The sequence below is a fragment of the Protobothrops mucrosquamatus genome, unplaced genomic scaffold (assembly GCF_001527695.2).
Source record: "Protobothrops mucrosquamatus isolate PMUCROS unplaced genomic scaffold, P.Mucros_1.0 scaffold288, whole genome shotgun sequence".
Taxonomy (NCBI): domain Eukaryota; kingdom Metazoa; phylum Chordata; class Lepidosauria; order Squamata; family Viperidae; genus Protobothrops; species Protobothrops mucrosquamatus.
In genome coordinates, this window is record NW_015386632.1 from 404,889 (window position 1) to 418,391 (window position 13,503).

General features: G+C 37.3%; 1 protein-coding gene across 1 annotated transcript in view; it reads right to left on the minus strand.

Annotated features, from left to right (window-relative positions):
• The window catches only part of DIPK2B (divergent protein kinase domain 2B), a 22,458-nt gene extending 14,438 nt beyond the window's left edge, over positions 1–8,020 (minus strand). Inside the window, exons 1-2 of the mRNA XM_015814864.1 lie at positions 7,815–8,020; positions 796–1,060 (exon numbers count right to left, since the gene is read on the minus strand). Of these exons, the coding sequence (XP_015670350.1) occupies positions 796–1,060; positions 7,815–8,020 (471 nt within the window). The remainder of the gene's footprint in view (positions 1–795; positions 1,061–7,814) is intronic.
• Positions 8,021–13,503: the final 5,483 nt, after the last annotated feature.

Sequence of the window (13,503 nt, forward strand, 5' to 3'; positions counted from 1 at the left end):
GTTATGGTATTTTGAAAGAAAGACAAGGACTCTGTATCCAAATAGATTAAGATGTATCTCATATAAAAGGAGAGACCAGTGGATAACCTGACTGGTATAAGACAGAAAAATACACAGACTGGAACATTCAGGATTAGGAAGAGGAGGAAGGCATCTTCTTTTGACATGATCATATCAAAGTGAACTCTGCCAAATGACAGAATGCCAAGTTATGTTTAAACTCACTGTGGAGTAAGTTTGGGTAGCAACAATGTGATCTCATCCACAGTGAAGAGCCCCAAATCAAATAGTTTATTGTATTCTATTATGGAATTTCATTGTGTGCATTTATGGATAGAGAGAAGCTTCAGAAGAGTTTGGGGTTTGTTTGTTTTTTTAATTGTCCAACTTAGTTTTTATTATTGTGTCTTTTCTACTGATCAGCAAGACAATTGGAGTCAGAAGTACTTCTTCTGTTGCTTGCCTTACAGTAATTTCTAGTAAGTCTTCAAAAATGATGCAGAGCAGCCTATGCTAATCACGTATCAACACAAGATCAAAGGTATGCATAGTCATCAATAATAATAACAACACAATCTATTATACTCTATAGTTTCTTTCTTTATGAAAGTAATCATGTGCTATTCAGCAGCTTGCCCACCTTACTACTTTGTGACTTTTGTGGTTTGCATGTATCCACTTGTGTAGGGAAGGAGGAATAAGAAGCAAGGATGATCCAAAATCCATTTTACAATAGTTGTTCCCCAACCATAGGCAGCTTTTATACAAAGGCATTACAGAAGACTTTGTACAAACCTGGACCAAGAGAGGGGTCAGGCGCTTTGCTTTTAGCCATTTCTGGAATCTCTCTGTCTTCCATAGAGCTCTCTCAATGCTACATCTTTTAGTCTGGGTAAGGGAAGTGCAAATTCTCTCATCAGACTCGTCGTGTTGGTATTTTGTGGTTAATCGGGAGATCTCAACCAGCCGCCAACTTTTGCTGTCATCTGAATAGTTCCCAGGGTAACGGGAGAGAGAGCTTGGAGGGAGGGTTAAATGTGAGGAGAGCCAACTGTCAAACCTGTCATCGAAACACAAACATAAAAGAGTGTTAATCCACCTTTATCCAGTTTAGCATGTGAATGTTTTCCCATTCTTTAAGATAGGCTGCCAAAAAGTGATCTGTAAAATGGCTAAATAAAGGTCATTTTTGGAAGAATGTTAATCTTGCGGCAAGTGTTCCATGTAATTGCACCTGGAAGAATCTAATACATTTTCCCCATTCCTTACTACATTGGTGAGAAAATAAATTATAGAAATTGTAGAATTAACCACAATAAGCCTAAGGGTAGTTGTAGTTCAGTACATCGGACTACATCCAACATTAGACATAATTATGCTCAGCAAAACTGCTATTGCTCTTTTGCATACTCAATAATACCAAATTTGCTATTTATGTTGCAGGTCTGATTTGGAGGTCTTTGAGCTTTCTCAGTCATATCCTTAGGTGAGTTGGGAATATCAAGATCACATTATTTTGAGAGAACAGCATCAGTTAGAATGAAACCATTGGACCTGACCCCTGAAGGAAAGGAAATAGTGGATGTAAACAATGAACGGTAATGACATATTCTGAAGATATGTATTTTTTTTGCTAATAGTTATTTAAATTTAATAATCACTGAAAACCTTTGGGTTTACAAAGATGGCTGATCTTCTTCATCAACCTTCATTATTAGCTTTCTTTTCATCCCATTGTAGAAACATAAAAAGGTATGTAAAGGCATTTGGTGTAGCATCCATTTGGCATCAGAGCGGAATATCCTAGCTTGTTTTCAAGATTCTTAGACTGTAAGAATGGCTCTTCTGTGAAGCTTACCTAAAGTGTAAAGAGAAACTCTCAAAGTTACTTACGGAAGGTTAGTTTCAATTTCCTCTAAGCACTAAACTTGACCTCCCCTAGGAAAGTACTCCAGGAGAAAAAAAAATACCTTAGAGTCAAAAGCAAGTGTACAGTTTTTGTAATGCAGCTAACTAGCTTTGACAATTCAGAAGGAGCTATTTATAGAGATGTCATCAGATTCTGTCCAAAGAATCATAAAGGGCAGCTAGTCTTAATATCAGAGTAGAAGGCATCTGGAGCCTCAAAAACAGGTGGTTACTGTATATAGATCTATCTATGTGGTCACTAAGAGTTGACACTAACTTCATGGCACCTAATCAATCACCAATCAGTAAAAATCAAAGACATAAATGTAAAACAAAGCAAGCTGAAGGTCCATTGTGAAACCAAATTTAAGCAACAGGCAGACCAAAATTATTTTACAAAGTAAATCCTTAGGTCCTTTTTCATAAACCTTCACACTATGGAAATATTGTGAACTTGGGCTGTTTCTATTTTGTGTCCCTCTCTTGCAGACTGTTATATTTATAAAGCTATAAAATTTTCAAATAATGTTGACAGAATAGTGCTCTCACAGCCTCCACAGACGTACAACATACACATGCGCGCACACACGAAGTGACAGACATTCACAAAAATGTCTTAAATGTTGCAATGCTTCCAATAAATCAAGGGAACCTATTACAATTTTCTCTTATTATAAAATATATTGTAAACATTCAAACTCGAAGCTTTGGAAAGATGATCTGGAGTGTGCAATAAAACTACTTTAAAATTGATGTGACTTATGACTCATTTCACTTAATTGACTGATTTTTAAAGTGTATTGAAAGATGCATATGATTTGGAAGACTGCCTTAATATTTCCAAGAAATGTATTTCAAAACTGATTTAAGAACTTGCCCATTGTAGCCTTGGGCTACAATGTTCACTTAGAAATCAATTCCAGTAGAATCTTTTCAGAGTTAGGATGATTTGATCATGACTACATTAATGCTAAATTTATTTAAAATTGCAGGGGGTTTTTCGCCCTCTAGCTCCAAAAGAAAATGAAATCTCTGCAAAGTCTTTGACTCTGGAAAAGCACTGAATTCTTAAGTGATGTTTATGAATGACTATTTTTGACAGATCAATCCTGTGTATATTTACTCAGAGATAAATCCTACTCTTTGTAATGTGTGTAATTATATGACAATAAGATCAAAAAAACTGTCTCTCCATGGCAGTTGCAACCAGATAATATTTTATATGGTGCAAGAATTTTCAAGTTCAGTTCTGATACTGAAAATGTCTAGATCATTTAGTTACAGGCCTTGGGGTACAACAAAGAGGATAATCTGATATTACATAAAAGAAAGCCATGTTGCTGAGTTTAAGCAGTGGATCCAGGATATGATCTGTTGTCTATCTTTGAAAAGACTTTGCTCTAAAAAATGAGGAAGAGGCCACATTGCTATCCTATATGAGACAGATTTTAGCTTAATGTTTGAATTAACCTTGTATAAACCTGTACTTGCACTTATTATATATATCACTCTTGTTGCTCTTGCTACATTTAATTTATTTAATCATCCTCATATATTTAGCTCTTTTTTCTTCACTGTATTATCACAATTCAATTTAGACTTGTTTCTTTTGTAATTCACCACCTTAACGGTAAAAAAAAACTTTATATAGATATATGCCCTCAAGATCTGGCATATGTGAAGTTATTTTCATCTTTCATCTTTTAATTTGAGAATTCCTCAGACTTTAAATAGCATCTAACTAAAAGCCAATGTGATCTTGTGAAGATCATGTTGGACTTAAGCTTGAAAATCCCTGGTTTACTCATGAACTCAATGCTCTCTCATTTACTGAATCTTCCTTGGCCTCATTTCAACATATATAACAGAAGAATTCCAAAGGTATGTGTAATAGAGTTCCTTTGAGGATAAACTCAATAAAGATTGTAAGGAAGCTTACCTGCGAATATTTTTAAATCAGAAATAGTCACTGCAATCTGTTAAATGTGTTGCAGCCTACCATTTAGTATTCAGTATAAATGGCTAAGCAGATTAAGACCAAATAGATCTTTTCCCATTGAATCCTTTAGGGCAGAGGTGTCAAACTGCCGGCCTGCGGGCCGGATGCGTCATGCCGAAACCGCACCCACCCCATTGCCGGCAATGGAAAAAAAGTTGTGATACGTCGCGACACGTCATGTGACGTTGCGAGTTTGACACCCCTGCTTTAGGGCAAACTGAAAATGCCGAGTCCCTGACCTAACCTGCAGGGAATTGGATTCCAATACCATGTTGTATAAGTTACTGATACTTTGAAATGTTTTGTGAAAATTCAGCAAGAGTAAATTAGAAAACAGTTCACTATTCTGTCACAATTTTTCATCTGAAGCTTTCTCTCTATCCATGCAAGGCATGATAAACTTCTATTCAAAATGCTTTTGCAAATAACAGAGTAAGTCATGGGCTTACACTTCATACACAAAGTATTTATCCCAGAGAAAGGTTTTTTATTTTGAATAGAGATAAGCAAATCTCTCATTTTGCTATCAGTTTTTTTTCCATGATTCTGTTTCATTCTTATTAATTTGCAACTTTACACCCCCCCCAACTCTCTCCTAAATCCTTTATAAAAAAAAGATTTTAAATGTGCTTTTTAAGAGTAAAACCACAGTATTCAGAGATATGTAAAACCCCATCAAGAGTAAATTCTGTTCTGCATGTACCGTAAGTTTATTACATGTGAACCAAGTAATTATGCACAGAATTAATAAAGAATAGATTCTGGGGAGATCCTTAACTTTCTGTACAGAGAGATTATATTTTCAGTAAATAAAGAAAGCCATAAGGCCAAGCAATAAAAGAAAAAGAGCTGTGACTTACGGACTGGCTTCATCTCACTCGAAACCAAAAAGTGGTGCTTTAAGTTTTGATATGGTTTGTTGTCATTTTGATTGCTATCCTACAGTTTATGACTTGATGTACTGCACACGTGTTATATTGATGTATTATGCATATTCAAAAAACCTTAATTAAACTGTATACAAAATAAACCAGGGTATTATGCAAATATATTATATACCACTCAAGTAGCATTAGTGTGACCCACTTCTGATTGTCACTGTTTAAAAAATAGGTACAGATAGTCCTCGACTTACAACAATTCATTTAGTGACTGTTCAAAGTTACAAAGTTACTGCATAATTAGCTTTATTGTATAGGTAGTCCTCAACTTACAATCGTTTGCTCAGTGACCGTTTGAAGCTACACCCGCACTGAAAAAAGTAACTTATGTCCATTTTTCACACTTATGACCATTGCAATATCCCCCTGGTCACATGATCAAAATTCAGACGCTTGGCAACTGGCATGTACTTACGACAGTTGCAGTGTCCTAGAGTCATGTGATCACCTTTTGTGACCTTCTGACAAGCAAAGTCAATAGGGAAGCCAGATTCACTTAACCATGTTACTAACTCAACCACTGCAGTGATTCACTTAACAACGGTGGCAAGAAAAGTCATAAAATGGGTCAAAACTCACTTACCAACTCTCTTCCTTAACAATAGAAAATTTGGGCACAATTGTGCTCATAAGTTGAGGACTACCTGTAGGCAACTCTCAGCATCCCGTGGCTCACTGCTCCTTTTTTTCAGTCCTTAAAGTTCCCTAAAACTGTAACTCTTCAAGTCTATTTTAAAAGAAGAAGTAGTAAAATATTTGGTTTAACCCCATTCCTAAATGGGATTTTAAAAAGTGTGAGAGCAAATTCTGACTTTGCTCCTCCAGTAATATTAGCATATTGCCACCATTTCTTCCTATGCCCTTTGGAAGCGGATCCTTGGAAGATGGCAAAAAAGCAACCACAAAAAAGTAGTCCAACTCTACCACAGAAATTCTTAACAATGCGCTTTCTATTTCCACTTCTTCAGTATGGCAAAGTTAAGCAACCTGGTGTCTTCCAAATATGATCTAAAATTGGTAGAGTTCCTTGTTGTTACTCAAGGCTCATAATAATTGACGTCCAAAATATTTGGAGGACCCAGAGTGCTGAACCTAGTAATTAGACATACAGTTATCTGAAAGTAATATTAAAAGTGGCTATTGTGTATATGTGTTGTGTGTGTGTGTGTATGTGTGTATGTACATACATATACACATATAAACATATACACATGCGCACACACACACGTGTGTGTGTATATATGTGTGTATATATGTATGTTCCATGTTTTCCTGAAAGTAAGCCCTACCCCAGAAATAAGCCCTAGCTTGTTTTTTTGGGGGGTGGGCCTAATATAAGCCCTACCCCGAAAATAAGCAAGGCACACACCTAAAAATCAAGCTAGGTCAGAGGTGGGGGTGTGCCCCACGTGCCTCGCACCCACTTACCTGGCAACCAGGCCTCTCCTCACTGGTCCACTTCTTCTGCAGTGTCCCCAGGCTGCATTTTGCAGTCAGAGGCCTTTCCGGAAGGTCCCTGCAGCCGAGAACTGAGTTATGGATTCAATCCATAGCTCAGTTCTGTATTAGGTTTTACCAAGGCTGTCATAATTATATTATAGTACCTTCAATATGAGAGCAAAAAAGTCAACTTATTTATCTGATAAACTATACTATGATTTACTAGCATAACAATTTCTATCTGCTGTGCGACCAATTGATACAAACCATTTAAAATTATATAAATCATTGGAAAAGAATTAACATTTCTCTCAGAACTCTCTCAGCCTATCATAATATTTTCTCTCTCTTAGAAAACCTGAAATTGAACAAATCATGACAAGAGTGCTAATAATTTCTGCAAATTAGAAGAATATATTGGCTTAAATTGCCATGCTCCTTTTACCATAGCTCAAGTATGATAAAAGTACTTGAGTCTGATTCATATTTTAGATAATTCAAAATGATGTGAACTAAGCACACACATTGATTCGAGGAAAGCCCAACTACAACAGTCTGAAAAATGCTCATTCCAACTTCAGGAGCACTAAAATTGCAGCCTCATGTACTTCCAGAGAGGAAGTCCCTCTTGTGAAAATATGCAATCTTCTCACATCTTCTGGGTTCTTCTTGAACTTCAGATGATAAGATATAGTTCATCTTGGTATCACCATTACAGAGCAGTTCAGCAGTTAGCCTAAAAAGTTTCAGGCCTTCTTTGTCGCAGAGCCCCTTTGAAATGCCATGGCTTTAGAACCACATCATGCCAGCCTAGTGTTAATTTTAGAAGTGCTAACAAAACCTATTTATTTGAGGAATCGTTTGAGTCTGGAATTAATTTAGCATCTGCAGCTCTTGGCTAGATATTGGAAGCCTAATTTTTTTTTTAATTTTCACTATATTTAGACAAACAACAACCACATAGCTGATGCTGCTTCCAGAGTTCATAAAACTACAGTAGTAACATAAGCACAGATATTAATCAAATAAATAAAATAAATTACATTGATTTCATTTTGAAAGAGTTAAGTATGGACGTGAAATTAATTGGACTCAAAATATATGATAGTAATCTGCCCCATGTCATTTCCTTAGCCAAAATGTTTGAAATGTAAAGCAAACAGCAAACAACAGTCAAAACCTAAGGCATATTATAGTGGCAAGTTTACTTATATTTTATGGTACAATTGTTAAGGTCAACTCTTGCTTGTGCAAATTATAAGGAACTTTTTTTTATAAGCAACTAAGCTTTCGATACAATATTGATGTAAAGTCTTTCTAGGGCAAAGATGGATGCTTGCATCTTCAAATGATTTAGGGATTTATTAATCATTTCAGTAAAATGATATGTGTTGCTAAGCACATAAGTGCACGCCAGGATGTGTGATGACAAATTTACATACTTGAGGATTTTTTTTTTCCTCCTCCAAAGAAATAAGTCCCATTTCCCCTTCATCCCACCCCAAATATGGTATGGAGATTCTGACCTTATTTCTTCTTTAAAGAATTTCTTGCAAATTGATGTTCCAATGCAGGCATTGCATTTGTCAAGTCCCAAAAAGGTCCGACCAAAAGTATAGCTGGACTTGACTCGGGGCCCTGAAGAGGGGGAAACTGTTGCTTCTACGAACAGGCTGCAATTCACAGTGAAACCCAGAAGAGAGAGCAGGAATTTGGAGCCAAGGTGATACATCTTCTAGCATCTCTTAGGCCTACCTAAGTTCTAATATTCTCCGTTTTAACTGAAGAGCATTTACAAAAGAAGAGAAATTGGTCCAAGAGACCTGGAATGTTTTTCTCTTACCAACCAGTTGGTAGCTTTAATAGAAGGAGCATGAATTAGGGTGGGCACAAGGAAATACATGAGGATGCAGATAACATTTGTTGCTATAGTTACCTTTCCTCTCCTAGGAGCAGCTGTTGACCCACCCATCACGAAACACAGCATGCAAAAAAAGCTTTGCTCATCGTAATGTTCATGGGAGACAAATAAAGGATATCCTGTTGAAGGAACAGAAGTCATTCAAAGTGAAAACCCCAAAAGCATGGCTTCAAATTCAGGCCACATTTATAGACAAGGCATGTAAAATAATGGAAAATTGCACTTCAGTTTTGCTCTGTTTTGTAAAATTCATGTTATAATTCAATTTCATTTCACTGGTATTAGTGTTTGCAACAATCTCAGAAAGCCTTTCTGTGTACTTATGAGCTTCTGTGATTTAATAGATATATTTTCCCCATAGTGCTGAAAGGATGTTATTTATTCTAAAAAATAATGCCTCCTCATTTCTCTCATTCTTGTTCAAGGAAACAAATACTGGAAGCAATGGAGAAAAACTATTGGGGAAAAAACTCTGATTACACAAGAAATAAAAAAAGAAACAAGTTTAAATAGAACTTCAAGGGGAAAAACTTAGTTATGGTGACTGGCTATTTAATTCTTCAGGATGAAACATTAACTCATAATCATAATTATAATGGGAGTAAATGACAGTGATTCTGAAATAAAATATACAAAGTTGAATGGATTCAATATGCAAACTTGTGTAATGTTCTTTTGAGCTGGATAATCATCCAATTAAATGTGACAATTGCTTGAAGAAATTAAGTATCTGATGGAAGCCTAGTTTGATGATTGGTCAGTCATTAACTAACACAGGGATTTATTAAATGAACTTTGAAAATATTTTTTCAGTAATATTTCCTTTTATTTCCCTGGAGAGAAAAAAAATACTTTTATTTTTTTTTCTGGTTTCATTTCTCATTAATTAAATAAAACAAACAACAAAAAAGTGAAAATAAAAAAGGGAAAGAATACATACACATGCATAAAATAAACTTTATACCAAAATAAAAGTTGAAGTGAAAATATGTTTATAATTTTTAAAAAGATTAAAGTCAAAAAAAGGCAAAACATTTTAAGGAAAAAATTCTAGTAGCCCCCTTCTTTTCCTTTTCTTCCTTTTTTCCCTAATTGCTACTTTATACCAAAGAACTAATATTTTGTACTATGCTTTGGTCATCTGCGATTATTGCTATTTTTTTAACCTATATTGTTCAATTTGTTTGCTAAACAGTTTTTATTTTTCTACAAAAAACATTCTAAATATTTGGTTGTGACAACTCGCTGTGGCCAACTAACATTAGACAACTCACTATGGGACAACTCGCTGTGGGACAAGAGTTACACCAATATCAAAGAAATGGTGGAACAGAATCATTAAAGAAAGGGTGCAAAAGGAGGGACAGAATGAAATGCGAATGGCAAAAATTAAAATAATTTCTAAATTATTTTAATTAAATAACTTGAATTGTTAAATTGTCCTGAGGTGAATTGTCCTATGGCGAGTTGGCCATGGTGAGTTGGCTGTGGCAAATTGGCTGCAACAAGTTGTCCCATTCCATGTTGTATATGAGGGAATCATATCCTTCTGCTGTGAAAATATACTTCCAATTTTTCCATTGTCACGTATCCTCCAATTTTAGTCTCTCTTGTATTGTTGGCAAGGTTTCTCCTTTCCAGTGTTGTGCTATATTGATTTTTTGCAGCTGTCATTGTGAAGAGAATTTATATTTATATTCTCTGGGATCATATCTACTATCTGCGATTTTAATTTTATTTTCAGGATTTTCTGGATGTTGGTGTGAAAAAAATACTACAGTGTTTTCCCGAAAATAAGCCCCACCCTGAAAAAAAGGCCTAATTCAGACCCTGCCCACTCCATCCCACCTCGCTGCCATAATGGGGATGGAGGTCGCGTGGCACATCGTGCCACTGCCACCAACACGAGGCAAGGCAGGTGGGGGAGGGGTGGAGCTGCCCCATGCACCCCGCACCTGCTTCCTTCAGCCCCCCCCCCAGCCAGGCCACTCCTTGTTTGGCGACTTCCCTTTCATTCCCCTCCGGAGCCAGACTGCCATGCTACGGAGGATGGGCAGGATAGGCCCGGTCCCCCCCTGCCATTTCAGAGCTGGGGGGAGTGACGGCAAAAGGCTCCACTGTGCGCCACTAGAGGGTCTTTCTTTGCGCTTCGCCCCAGAGATCACCTGCCCAGCAGCAACTGCCACCTTCTTCTCCTCCACCAACTCTCCCGTAGCTTGTGTCATGACTGGGCAGCACAAGCCTCCCCCGCCGTCTCCCTCTACCAACCCTCCATCACCGCCACTGGAGAGAATGGAGAACAGGGAGCGGAGTGGCTCTGTGCAGCGATGCAGAGCAGAGAAGAGCACTTGCTTGCCGCCCTGCATCTCTCTTCTCCGTTCTGGTAATGGCAGCCCCTTTTCCTGTCGCTTCTCCTCCTGGTGCGGCTGTAGAGTTTGGCACACCACCGCCAAACTCTGGTGCACCACCCACCTCCCTCTTTCCAAAAGGAAAAAAATTCTTCACTAAGCTGTTTTCCAGCTTTGGTGTGTTTGTCTCCTGCTGCAGGGAAATGGAGTTTGTGGGACTAAAAAAAGTTCAGTCAGACCTTCCAACTTCTCGTGAGATCTTTTTTTTTCCCACCAGAAGTTGGAAGATCTAATTGAACTTTTTTTAGTCCCACAAACTTTGTTTCCCTGCAGCAGGAGAGAAATGCACTAGAGCTGGAAAGCAGGTTGGTGTTCAAATTTTTTGCTTTTGGGAGGAGGGAGGAGCTGGGCGGTATTACTAAAGCTCACTAATATGCATACAAATAGTCCTTGACTTACAACCATTTGTTTAATGACTGTTCAAAGTTACAACAGCACTGAAAAAAATGACTTATGACCGTTTTTCACACAACCATTGCAGCATCCCCACGATCACGTGATCAAAATTTGGATACTTGGCAACTGGCATGTATTTATGATGGTTGCAGTGTACTGGGGTCATGTGATCATCTTTTGTGACCTTCTGACGAGCAAAGTCAAGGGGGAAGCCAGATTCACTTAATAATCATGTTACTAGCTTAACAACTGCAGTGATTCACTTAACAACTGTGGCAAGAAAGGTCGTAAAATGGGGCAAAACGTTCTTGCTTAGCAATGGAAATTCTGGGCTCAGTTGTGATTGTAGGTTGAGTACTATCTGTATAGAGATGAAAATAATATATAAAATGACATAAATTAGGGAATGTATTTGCAGAAGAATTTATTTTATAAACACACATAGAGATACAAACACATAAATGCATACATTTAGAGAAATATGGACCAACATTCAGTATTTTAGTATTTTAGGGAATTTATAACCTAGCAACCAATGATTTCCTATTTATTGCATTCCTGATAAAAATGAAAAAGAAATTGCTGAATTTTGCCTCAGAATTTAGCCTTTTGCCAAATCCCAAACTCCTGCCCCTTTGACATGTCACCTAACATTGTATTTCACAGTTTGTGGGGTCATTTTCTATAACATGCAAGATTCTTAGGACTCTGTAATTAGCATATACAATAATCTCCATCAGGTGGAAATAAAAACAGTTAAAATAAAGGGCCTGTTGACAGAAGCAATCTAACATCATTTTCCAAAGAGAGATTTTCTCTTTATTATTTGCATATAATTCTACAAGGTTGTCCCAATTGCTTGGCAGTAAATTTGAAATAAATCAATTTCCAAACAAATCGGGGGGGAGGGGGGGAGGGGAGAGGGACGATTCCTTCTTTCCTTCCTTCCATTGTATTTTTAACAGTGTATTTTTAACAGTAATATTCAATATTAACAATAAATATTTTTCCTACCCCTTCATATCATGGCAGCTTTTATGTCAGATTGTTTGCCCATGTCTATGTGCTTTTAAAAACAGCCAAAACTTCACTAAGATAACATACTCTCGGATGACTATTGACTGGTGCCTCTATACCAGCCTTGGGAGAACAGCTGTTACTAATAAGAGTTAGCAGATAAAAAAAAAACATCTTTTCCTTAGGAAACATTTTGTACAAATGTTGACAGTGTTTATTTTCCTCCACAAACATTTTCAGGAAGTGTTATCTATGTTACAGAAAATTATTATAAGGATTGTTTATGTGTGACTAGCTCTGTGGGGGTAGGGTGGGAGAGTGGAAGGATTTTCCTCTGGTTTATAATTTGCTGAGGTTTAATTTGGTGCTCCTTACCTGATATAAAACAAATCCTATAAATGTTGCTTTTATGTAATGTCAAGACTATTAATATCAAAATGTTCATTGTACTCTGTGCTTGGAAAAGCAAGGGCAGGAGGAGGGCAGGGAAGAGGGAGCCAGTGGAGGGGAAAGAAAGTCTTTTCACACTTAGCAACTGGAAGGAGGGAAGGAGAATGGCAAAGATGACTCTGGGCATCAGAAGTTATTGGTCAAATCACTGACTGCAGAGGGAAGCCATAATAAAGAAATTCATTAAAGTATCCACAAGGTCTATTATCTTAAAATCAAGCCGCAGGTTCATAGAATCATATCCAGGCTGGATCTCCCTCTGACAAGCTTCCACCCATTGCTTCTTGTCCTATCCACAGGTCCTATGGGGAATAAATCGATACCCTCTACCCTGTGGCAGCCCTTCCAGTGTTGGAAGATTACTATTAGGTCTCCCCTAAGCCTTTTCTTTGTTAAGCTAAACATGGCTACCTCCTTTAGCTACGTTTCCTGACTCTTCTCCCATATATTTCCCCCCCCCATCATGGAAGGTCAAGTGGGGCCCTGCTAAAAAAAGGTTCTTCTGTTTAGTTGGGAGCAAGTCTCCTTTCATCTCTATCAGGCCCTTCCATCTGAATGCCCTGTTCTGCAACATCCCACATCCCTTCTCCTCCTCCCAGAGGATCTGATCATCTCTAAGTTAATCTACACATTTATTTTTGGAAACACAATAGACTAGATGGTGACCAGAAGACAATTTGCATTGCTCATAGGGCAGTGCTCCATAAATTAGCAAGTGGCATCTTAATATTTCTTATCACTTAATGTACATAATCACCAAATCTGTTTACTAGAAAGTTCTTTCTGATGGTGTTTGTAACAGGATATCTTGTTATAGTGAACATTTAACAACTTGAATAGTAATAGAAATTACTATTCATTCAATGAAATACTTCTCTTCAGTAGATTGTACCTCAAGATGGCAGTCTTGAACTATCATCTTTTCCATGGATGTTGATTAAAAATTACTCATAGCAGGAAACTTTCAAAAAACAGAAAACAGGATATCTTGGGGAGGTCTAACTTAAGCAGGAACAACTGCAG